General features: G+C 40.0%; 2 protein-coding genes across 2 annotated transcripts in view; one reads left to right on the top strand and one right to left on the bottom strand.

Annotated features, from left to right (window-relative positions):
• LOC119572202 (serine protease nudel-like) lies at positions 1–11,770 on the bottom strand (the record flags this gene model as incomplete). Its single annotated transcript, XM_037919177.1, is given in 21 exon segments — positions 1–65; positions 1,432–1,557; positions 1,677–1,786; positions 1,942–2,068; positions 2,171–2,265; positions 2,735–2,887; positions 3,209–3,410; positions 3,602–3,819; positions 4,273–4,409; positions 6,455–6,603; positions 6,724–6,930; positions 7,019–7,133; positions 7,242–7,333; positions 7,520–7,641; positions 7,763–7,913; positions 8,016–8,113; positions 8,548–8,733; positions 9,282–9,576; positions 10,509–10,702; positions 11,173–11,324; positions 11,622–11,770. Coding segments are annotated over 21 exon segments (3,083 nt in total), but the record flags the coding sequence as incomplete, so codon positions are not given.
• A 4-nt stretch (positions 11,771–11,774) lies between these two features.
• Positions 11,775–12,245, top strand: part of LOC119572553 (sortilin-related receptor-like) — a 12,339-nt gene continuing 11,868 nt past the window's right edge. The window contains exon 1 of the mRNA XM_037919657.1: positions 11,775–11,786. Within this exon, the coding sequence (XP_037775585.1) occupies positions 11,775–11,786 (12 nt within the window). The remainder of the gene's footprint in view (positions 11,787–12,245) is intronic.

Here is a 12,245-nt window from a genome sequence, read left to right as displayed (position 1 = left end):
CAATTTTGTTCTTTTGTGAAGGATCAAGAGAAATTTCACATTGAGACTCATCTTGCAAGTCTAAAACAAACCCGGAAAACAGACGACAAAAATTTAAGCTTTTTTTTTTTCTAAGGAAATGGGTGAAAGTCTTTCAAGCGGAATATTACAAAAAACTAAAAACCCATTTTAAAAGGGATTTAAAAAAAAAGAAACGAGACGGGTTACTCCAAAAGCCTTGTTGTACAAATAAAAGTTTTACACGATCGAAAAGACCTGAAAAACCGCAGGAATTTTTTTTTATTTCAATTTGTTTATACCTGCTTAAAATTTTCGACTTTTATGGGTAAAAACGTACCTTTTTAAAAAATAAATTGTTAAAATAACAACAGTTTTTTAGAGAGAGAGAAAGAGAGAGGAAAAAAGAAAAAGAAAGAGAAAGAGAGAAAGAGAGAAAGAGAAAAAAAGGAGAGAGAGGAAGAGAGAGAAGGGGAGAGAAGGAGGAGAGAAAAGAGAGAGAGAGAGAGAGAAGAGGAGGAGAAAAAGAGAGCGCAAACTTACAGAGAGAGAGAGAGGAAAAGCGCAATTTTAAGAGAGAGAGAGAGAGAGAGCGCAATCTTTAAAAGGAGAGGAGAGAGAGCGCAATCTTTCAGAAGGGGAGAGAGAAGAGAGCGCAACTTTTCAGAGGAGAGAGAGGAGGGAGAGAGCGCAATTTAGAGAGGAAAGGAGAGCGCAATCTACAGAGAGAGAGAGAGAGAGCGAATCTTACGAAGAGAAGAGGAGCGCAAACTTCAGAGAGAGAGAGGAGCGCAATCTTACAGAGAAAAGAGAGAGCGCAATCTAACAGAAGAGAGAGAGAGCCAATCTTAAAAAAGAGGAAAAGGGAGAGCGCAATCTTCGAGAGGGGAAGAGAGGGGCAAACTTTCGAAGAGAAGGAGAGCGCAACTTACAGAGAGAAGAGAGCGCAAAATTTTCAAGAGAGAGAGAGAGGCAATCTTCAGAGAGAGGAGAGAGGGGGCGAAAAACTTTCAGGAGAGAGGAGGAGAGGCAAATTTTCAGAGAGAGGAGAAAAAAAGAAGCGCAATCTTACAGAGAGAGAGAGAGAGAGAGCGCAATCTTACAGAGAGAGAGAGAGAGAGCGCGCAATCTTACAGAGAGAGAGAGAGAGAGAGCGCAATCTTACAGAGAGAGAGAGAGAGAGCGCAATCTTACAGAGAGAGAGAGAGAGAGAGAGCGCAATCTTACAGAGAGAGAGAGAGAGAGAGCGCAATCTTACAGAGAGAGAGAGAGAGAGAGAGAGAGAGAGAGAGAGAGAGAGAGAGAGAGAGAGAGAGAGAGAGAGAGAGAGAGAGAGAGAGAGAGAGCAAAGGATTCAGAAAAAAAAAAATCGGTGCTTGAGTTTCCATCTTACTACAGTAACCTTGTTTTATTAGACACCACCTGAGCACATATCACTCACTTGCGAGTTGCATTGCGCGACGACGGACTGACAAGATCCGAGCGGCGAAAAGCAGGTTCCTAATGCACATCGGGGTTTTGGACCTTTTGTGACATTGCTGTGGTTCCTGTTAATATAACCTGAAAAGTGGCATGTAATAAATAACGATCGAGAAAAATATCTAACTGATAAGTAGCATCAAAGATAACCAGGGAGAGACTTCATATTCCACTAAAGCACACATGTAATAGTCTATTACTTTGACGATTTTCAATCCACTGATTAAAACTGGAGATTGTAGAGATTCTATTTTGGTATTCCTCAGTGTATCCACCTGACAATACACCACGTAGGTGCCACTCTTCTCCTCTGTCAAAATAACGTTCTGCTTTAGCACCAACTGTAGCTTATACTCAACGAAATCCAAGTTTGCAGTTCCAAATTGGAATGTAAAAAAACAAAGCTTAATTCAAAATATATAGCAAAGACCTTCAACAATTATTCAAAAACAGAATTGGGTAAACCTGCGGCACATGAGCGGAGTCCCAGGAAGGTTCTTCCCTGCGTGATCACCGTCAACACACAATTGGCGGTCCTTGTTTATAGCGGTACACGATATTGTCTTCAAGGTTGATTGCTGGAGATGGTCATCTGAGGGCAAAATGTACCATAATGATCAGTTTGAAATGCTTATTCCGTTTCTATCTTAATTTTTATTCATTTGTCTATCTTTTAGAAAATAGCACTGCTTACAGTTTTCTCCTTGCATGTTGGTCCAGCCTGCTATGGTGCAATCAGTGTCGACCTCGATTATTTCACTATCAATTGCACACACTGGCCGCACCCACCTAATTGAATAGGTAGGGTAATTAATTTACAGTTGTGAGGGCTGTGCTGTGGGGTACACGCAATGTGTCATTAAGAAACCAGTCGTCTGGTGGACTGAAATTCACATTTTTATTTGTATAAATGCATTTAACGGATATCATTGGTAAAGTTAATGGAAAGTTAGATTAGGAAATTGTTTAAACATTTTCAATATATAATAAACATTGCATCGAGTGTTTGCAAAATTTACACCAAAACCATGAGCAATTATATAAATGCTCATTTAAAATCGACCTCTTTTAAACTGTCAATGACCCATTTACTACAATTACTTAGTAGTCGAGTGGCTCAGGAACCAGAGCGAGCAGGATAGTAACACCAAGGTTTAAGTGTGGAAAAGTGGGAAGTGCAATCTCTAGTCAATCTAGAGTTGTTCTATCAGACAAATATGTCATGTTGAATAACCTGCTCTAGTTTTACTTCATATACCTGTTCAGATGGAGTGGAATTGCTAGCCTGAGGAGGGCAAGCTGTCCATGTTTATTGCTAACAATTTCATTAACACTGGAAATCTGTTCATAGGGAGACGTTGAATTCCTTCGCAACATTCCAGCTTTGACCTCGTAGAAGTACTGGTCGTACCTAAGGAAGATGACCACATAAAATCTATAATTGAAGGATTTAATATTCAGAACGTATATCTAGAGATATACCATGCTGTTCTATGTAAATCAGGGCTATCTTGAATACTTGCACCTACTAATATGAGTGCAAAAAGAAAATTATTATAAAAGGTTTAGGACTTGTGGGCGCTGCGTCGCAATGTATTTAGTACGCTGGATGTATTTAGTACTCAAATACACAGTAAGTGTTTCGGGGATACAAATCGATTTTTTAACCTGAACTTGACATTAGTGGTACCTTACCTATTACCTGGGATATACTCATTACATTGATACATACTCTTCAACACACGCAGCAGCTGTTAAGATCCACCTCGAGTCGAGAATGGAGCCAAGGCAGGTAGGCAGACCTTCCCGCAATATCATCACCAAGAAACCCCACATTTCGGGTTCAGCATTCGACATGGCCATAGCATTGGCCAACCCTGACCTGCCACCCAAACCGAGGAAATATTTTGAGCCGAGAAAATGCCCAGATTGTGCTGGAAAGAGAAGGATTTTAATCATATACAGTTCAGAATAACAATGGTATTTCTTAAAAACGAAAGTTTCCGATAATTAGATTGTTAAAAATCACATTAGCAAATAATACAGACATGGGCAATGCGTAGCAATGTGATATATGGCTATTGCAAAATATACTGATCGAGAGTATGACTACAAAAACATTTACCCGATTCCGAGCTATAACCACCACTCTTGTACATGGTATGGTATGCATACTGGCTTCCACATTTGGGTTCAGCACATGCTATCAGGAGGCCGAGGTTGCTGTCGCATGTATTTGCCACAATAAGACTGCTGTTGCGGAAGGAAAGTCTTGTCCAAGTCTTCGATTTTAGTTCGTTCAACGTTTGGATGGGTTTCAGGTGGGAAGTATGGGAGCCATTACTGGTGATAAAATCAATGCAGGGTTTAGTAATATGTTTTGGATCTGTTTATATTGTTAATGAACAGCTATGCTGCTTTGTAAACTTCATAAGCATTCCTCCCCTTTGGAAGTTAAAGTGTCAAATTGCTAGTTGGTAATCGCCACTTTAATCAAACACTGCGTAAAACATGGGTCAGCTTTGATTAGATCCAATCATCTTTGCCCTGTCAATTTCATAGAATGGTGTTTTTTCTTCAAATGCAATTTGCTTCAGGTTTATATCGAGTGAATATAGCCTAAACAAGCAGCAAATTCTGAGAGCAAAATTAAACTATTTGACTTTGGAAAGAAAGGTACAATGAAGAAGAAATGAAGCTCTGATGTACTATTAAGTTAATCATAGAATGGCCATTGTCAACCTACAATTCGAAAATTTAGTTGGCAATCCTGGTAAAGTGGAGAAAATCACTCACTTTTCACGTCCAACTATATCGCTGCACACTTTGCTTACTAAAGCAGCATAACTTTGTAGCCGGGATGAACAAAAAGGCAGCCAAAGGCCCATCCTCTTTATTTGCAAAAAGCCTGATCGCTTTATGACGAATGAATCCTGCAAAATATTAAGTCGTTAATGTCTGTTACACAATAAGCGGCTCCACTCGACTAGACCACAATTTGATCATAACGATGTTGTGGCCCCCTACTCCACATTTTAATAAATACTCTTCAGTATCAAAACTTATTTTAGATTGATAAACGTTTAAATGTCCATTAATTATAGTGCAATTAAATAATTAATCAGTAATATCAAACTGACAATATTATCATTACTTAGTGCAATTCCAGGTTGGAGTTAAGTCTGTAAAAATCAATACAGTTATTAACTGAAGATTATCAATTACAATACCAAACATTACATGACAAAAAAAATATTTAAGACATTATCTAGGTTCTCAAATCTTTAAATATACTAGACCAATATGAATCAATGTTATATCAATCATCAAATTTGATGAAAACAAGAATCAAATGCCATAAAACAAAATAGCAATCATTATGAAAGTAATGAACTATTCAGTATCTCAAAAGTTAATAAGGAATTAGATATTACACAAAATCATGATCGCCAGACAAGCAAATATTTAAATTACAAACATGCTCAGTGAATTGTATATGCTAAGACCAAAATACTCAAACAAATAGTTAATTATAACAAACAAGTTGTTCGCGTGGTGATAACTAAGCCTTCGAGTGTCTACGACAATGTTGTTTATTCACTGTGCTCAGCCATGAATCTCTTGCAAACATTGGTTACAGCAAGTTAATTCAGAGAAAGTAAGCCGAGAGAATGAATAGTTGACAAGGAGAATTACAAAATTCAAGGAACATCACGTGAATGATCAGTCGCCAGGAGCCTCGGCCTGAGCCGCGCCCCAGTCGGCCGTATAATATCAACCATACAGGAACGCTAACGTAGGTTGCAGCAAGCCTATGTGAACAATCCAATTGTTCATGCTATAGTTGTATGTTGTAATGCTGTGTTGATCCATTGCATAATGGATTCATGGATTCTCTTTACCATTTTCTACCAATCATGTACTCAAAAGTGGTATACACAGGTCATAATGAAATAGAACGACATGCACTGATAAGATTTGATAAGTAAATAGTTGACACCCTCACCCTTTACATAGATCCCTTCCCAGACCCCTCCCCACCAACCCTTCTGTTTCATGTAACATTGCTGTGTCACACCAGCTGGTCCAACTGGTTCCCTGTCCTACCTAGTCCCGTGATACCGAAAAGTGCTCACACTACCCCACGAGATGCCTCCTATTCCGTGGTATGTAAACATGGCGATTATGTGTGTAATAATGTGGATATTTTTGCTGTATATATCAGTCTTTACCAGCCAGGTTTGCACGTCCCATCTTCGGGAGTGACGTCACAGCTTGCTGATTGGTCATTGTCCCTGACAGGTACAAAAGGTGCGATGAAACAGTCCCAGACCTTAATCTATGCACTGCTCTACGGCAAGCACATCCGGAACATGTATATATTCAAGCAGCGTACTCTCACCCCCCCCCCAGCCAAACAGCCCCACTCCCACTCACCCCCCCCCCAGCCAAACAGCCCCACTCCCACTCACCCCCCCCCCAGACAAACAGCCCCACTCCCACTCACCCCCCCCCAGACAAACAGCCCCACTCCCACTCACCCCCCCCCCAGACAAACAGCCCCACTCCCACTCACCCCCCCCCACAAACAGCCCCACTCCCACTCAACCCCCCCCCCCCAGACACAGCCCCACTCCCACTCAACCCCCCCCCCCCCAGACAAACAGCCCCACTCCCACTCACCCCCCCCCCCGACAAACAGCCCCAGTCCCACTCACCCCCCCCCCCCCCGACAAACAGCCCCAGTCCCACTCACCCCCAAACAGCTATGAAATGGATCAACCACGACGGACAGCTGGAGCAGGGCAAATCACCCAATATCTCGTGGCTAATTCATACCTGGGAGTATTGTGACAGCCTCTTAACTCGGCGAGTAAACGAGTGTCAGGGAGAGGGAGGGAATTCAGAAACTCTGGATCGTGACTTTACTGTACTTTATGAATATCTAATATCAACGCCTTTCTCTGGAATTGCTTACACTAGAATCATGAATGTTGGAAACCAGGCGCATGCACAGATGCTCATCCAAGTTATCATCACAGTCTTTTACTCCGTCACAGAGTTTATCATTATTCACACAGGTATGTGTCCCTGCTTGCGTGCACCACATTTCTCCCTCACTGCATCCTATGGACGAAGATAGGAAATCATGGTGTAATTAGCTGATCAAGATGTACAATGGTATACTGAGTAAATCAAGCAAATGCTTGATCTACTCACTCTTTTCTCACTAATTAAAACACCTACCTTTGTCTCTATTCACACAATGATGCTCATCCGAGAAGTCAGGGCAGTCCGGGTACCCATCACACTGGTACTCATTTGCAGTGCGCATGAGACAGGTACAATTCAGTTCATCGGACATATCGTTGCAGTTAACCTCCCGATCACACCTTTGCTTTGGAAAATAGCATTCGTCTGATGCTATGCATGACGACATACCTTCCGGACAAGCTAGAAATATTCATAATTACCCCATGCCCAAAAATCTTCAATATGGATGGCTGCAGGGGAAAGGTCTTTGAATATAAAGAACACTTACGTTTTGTAAACTGAACCTCTACTGGTTGAGACAATGCTGCCGATTTATGGAACGGATATGATGTAGCGCCGATTTTACTAGGTTTGCACCTTGTATTCATTTCCCAGCAATTATTCTGGGGGAGGGAGAGGAACAATGCCTTGTTAACTGCCATATGTACACTTTGCTTGTTCTCTTCCTTCATTCAAGACTGAACATGCATTTTCAACCCCGTCTCACTTACACTACAGCGACTGAAGAGACATGAACCCAACCTAAGCCAGCAGCTATTGCCACACGTCTGCCGAAGTGAAAGCATGTCCTTAGACTTCATGCCTGTAGATACAATGGTCATATTACACATTGATATTAACATTCTGTATGTACAAACATTTATTCACGTCTTTTAATGTACCTTTTATTGATCTTCTATAAATTTCTTTTAGTGGCTTAAAATGAGTGAATGTTATACTTTCAAGATTAATAAAACCCACAGATATAAGCATTTTAGTGTGTACTTACGCATCGCCGAATTGATCCACCTGTAGTAAAAAGGCACTTTCGTATAGGCCCCTGGATAACCCCTTCTTGCACAACCGATTCCAAAGGATACCACACCATATAATTCCCAGCCTTTCTTGTTGCTGACAGAACAAACTTTCGTTTATTTAACGAAGAAAAAACAGAACCAAGTGTGTAGACAACAACATTGAATATCACTAAAATCTTACAGCAAATAAAGACATTTTTACAAGAAAAAAATACCTGTTACATATCAGTGGCCCTCCGGAATCTCCTTGACATGAATCCTTCCCCCCTTTGCGATAACCAGCACACAAAAAATGGACGTTAGGCACCTTGTAAATTACAGGACACTTATCATGTAAAGGAACATCCACTTCTTGCAATTCGTTGGCTGAAATATATAATTCTTATTGTTGATGCTGAAATAACCATCTGCTTTATGACCTATAAACCGGTGTGAAAATGTGCAATGCAAAGTGAAAAATTTACATACGCAATCTTCCCCTTTCCGTAAGTGCGCCCCAGCCTGCCACACTGCACATTTTGTCTACAACATCGTGTTTATTTGCCAAAGCAATAGGCTGCACCCACCTGGGGATTGAGAAAGCCAGACAATTATCAACCCTACTAAATAAATGTAAACTTTCAAGATATTGAGCCGTGAGTAAAATTATGACTAATTCTAAGTCAACTTAAAGTATCAAACGTTAAGCAACGCTTGCGCTCACCCATGCTCAAAATTACACTTCTTACATCTGTAACCATGATCTTGGAATTGATATTTTATAATTCAACAAAAAATTGTTCCTCAACGGCAGCATATGAAGGATATTTTTCCACAGTGTTAACTAGCTGCGCGAGACGATTATTGACATCCTAATGACCGTCTTCAACATGTTTTCAAACTAATTAGTAATTTGGAAAAAAAACGTTCATTTCATGATACTGCGTGCAAACTGCAAATACCCAAGAGTACAGAGTACTAATTACTTTACAATGTGCTCTTGCATGTGGGTTTAAATCACCTGTTAAAGTGGAATGGAGTTGTCATCTTCATCACCATGATGTCGTTGTCTGAAGAATAAGCATTATAACCGGGATGGAACACGACATGAGATACTGTTGACGTTTGCTCGTACGGCGACCAGGAGAACCGTCTAAACATGCCAGCCTGTACCTCGATCACATAATCCTTCAGTACGGTTTTCAAACTGGGAGGAAAATCGTATTTATTTCAAAGAATTAATTGCGATACAGATATGGCTATACATTTAAATGTTTACATATTCCCATTCGCTAGTAACTGTTTTCAAGTAATCAACATGTGTTGTGTTCTACACATTTAGATTGCTGTATTTATTGTATTATCATCCTCAATATCAATATCATTTTATGGGAGCATACAAAGGACATACTAGCAATGCAGTAACATATCCTCATGATCTAAGCAGGAGTGCCTAACGATGGGGCCGATCAATAGAATACACTAACTAGACATTAGGAGAAAGTGACAAAACAAGTGTTCCTAGAAATTATCTTTACTAATAGTTACAGCCAAGACTTGCTTTGAATGGTGTTTAGTTCTTTTCGCGAGAACCGTCTGGGGTAATATAGACATTTAAAGGAATATTACTGAAGCTTTACCATACTCTTCAGCATTCTAATCTAGGCTGTGAATCAAAGTAGTTACGAAGACAATACACGTTTCCCAGGACACACTAGCAGCCTTTTGAAATACAGAGCACTATCTAATACATACTCGTATAAGCAATGGGCAGCTGACAGAACCCATTCAGCAGTGATGATGCTCCCGCCACAAAAATGAGAACCTCTGAAGTTCACTGAAACGATGAATGGCCAGTCCTTCCTGTCTGCGATGGTACCGCCTACTATTCGTGAATCCATGTGGCCCTGCTCTTGCTCCTGCTTCAGGAACCTTTGAGACATCTGTTCCCAGTGAGCGTCGTCGTCCTGCTCCGCGTCCTGTAGTCGAGGCACTGTGTGGCTCGCCGGCGGGGTTACGGCGCCAAACGAGCTGTTCATGCCTGAGGGAGCTTGGGATGACAAAGATACGTATGAGACAAATACACGGCAATTTGTGACGATGCTTGGAATCGGAAAACAGTTTTTAAATCTGAGATTTCTTGAAATTTAGAGAAATTAGGAAAGCATGATCAAATACATACACACACACACACACATTATATATATATATATATATATATATATATATATATATATATATATATAAACAAAATATAATACACACACACTTTTATACTTACACACACACTTTTATACTTACACACACACTTTTATACTTACACACACACTTTTATACTTACACACACACTTTTATACTTACACACACACTTTTATACTTACACACACACTTTTATACTTACACACACACTTTTATACTTACACACACACTTTTATACTTACACACACACTTTTATACTTACACACACACTTTTATACTTACACACACACTTTTATACTTACACACACACTTTTATACTTACACACACACTTTTATACTTACACACACACTTTTATACTTACACACACACTTTTATACTTACACACACACTTTTATACTTACACACACACTTTTATACTTACACACTTTTATACTTACACACACACTTTTATACTTACACTTTTTTTCTTTTTTTTTACAGCCATTGATTCCATTGTAGGACATAGATCTCTCTCAATTCATTATTGAGAAGTTATTTGATCTCGGGACCACGAGGGTCGGAGTCCAGTGTTCTGACTACTTGACTATCGCGGCAGTCATACATTTCCACGCATACGCATACATATCTATGTATATACATGTATATATACATACAGATTAATAAACAAACAGAAGTTAGAAAAAAATGTATTAAAAAGCAAGCGCAAAGTTTCCTGATTTTCCTGATGAATAGGAAGAAGTTTTAAAAAGTGAATGCTGTTCTTATTAGCGTTTCGTACTTACTGTCGCTGGCGTCCCTGCGTGTTCTTCGGTAACGTCCGCAAGGTTGAGCGCACTTCAAGTAACCCACGAGGGAACAGGATAAAATTTCTACAAATTTTCCTTGTAAATTAATTTTCACGAAGTCTATTTGAGGCGACCATTTTAACGATGTATATTTATTGATATTTACGAATTTGATAGTTTCCTTGCCGCATCTGTTTGGTAGAAAACGATAGGCGATTCTGACAGTAAAACTGGGCATTTGTATATATGTTACAAGTTTATGATGCTATTACAAATATCTCATTCAAACTATATGGACCTCTGCGTTCTCGTCTGATAATCGCAAAAAAACATCTGAATTAAGTAGTTCTTCGCCTTTTTAAATCAATACATAATGCGTAATAAGTAAAGAACTCCAACACTTTTTGGGTAAGGGGGGTTCACTGAGTTAAAGGAATTTAGATTCATACTACATTGTCCTTAAAAGGAGCACAAGAAGGATAAAGGAATTATCGTAGACTCTTTATAGTATCAAAAGAGTAGCCCCCCCCCCCACAAAGTGCCGTGGTTTTCTTTTACAGAAAACCATTCAATTGGAGGACAGACTAAATTACAAACTTTTCTAATAGCGTTAACACCACAGAATTAAAGAATTCAGACAAAGTTTTTGAAACAAACGTACCTAGAACTCCCAGATATATCCTGACAATAATCACGGAGAAATTGAAGATATTGCTGGTAGTTGGATTCTGAGGGCATTGAGAAACACATCATAGACCATTTGTTGTTTCTCTTTACTTGGACGTAACCTTTGTTACGAACAGGCTCGTGCTCCTGTTGGAAAAAGTTGTGTACATTTATCTAGTGTATATGAAATAATAGCAACATTTGGAAAACATGCAATTCCACTTCAATATAAAAGAAAAAAAAACTAAGGTCTTTGACCTGCCTACCCCAACCCTTCATCTTTGACCCCGTCTTCAATTCAACCTTACTCAGCCTCGCCCTCGAATTCAACACTGACTTGAACACTTGACAACCCATCCACCATCAATATTTCACACTAACAATCTCGTCATCCTATTGCGTGTTTGATAGCCTTACAGCACAAGAAGACATAAGATTACCAACCTTGAAATTATCCAGGGAATCAATTAAACGACTGCAAAGGTGTTCATCGCTGCCATCGTCACAGTCAAAATGTCCATCGCACACTCGAGTTTCGGGTATACAGTTAGGTTTTGACGAGACGGAGCAAGCCAATTCTTTTCCTTTGCAAACTATATGATAAATATGGTCAATATACATATACATATATATATTTCACACAAGCACAGACTGACACTCCCGTGTGTGTGTGTGTGTGTGTGTGTGTGTGTAAGTCTCTCTCTCTCTCTCTCTCTCTCTCTCTCTCTCTCTCTCTCTGACAGACAGACAGACAGACAGAGACACAGACAGACAGACTCTCTCTCTCTCTCTCTGACAGAGAGACACAGACAGACAGACACAGACAGACAGACTCTCTCTCTCTCTCTCTCTCTGACAGAGACACAGAACAGACAGACACAGACAGACAGACACAGACAGACAGACACAGACACAGACAGACACAGACAGACAGACACAGACAGACAGACACAGACAGACAGACACAGACAGACAGACACAGACAGACAGACACAGACAGACGACACACAGACAGACAGACGACAGACACAGACAGACATACACAGACAGACAGACAGACAGCAGACA

This window comes from Penaeus monodon, chromosome 4 (assembly GCF_015228065.2).
Source record: "Penaeus monodon isolate SGIC_2016 chromosome 4, NSTDA_Pmon_1, whole genome shotgun sequence".
Taxonomy (NCBI): Eukaryota; Metazoa; Arthropoda; class Malacostraca; order Decapoda; family Penaeidae; genus Penaeus; species Penaeus monodon.
Note: the sequence above shows the minus strand (reverse complement) of the source record. Positions and strands in the feature narration are given on the sequence as shown.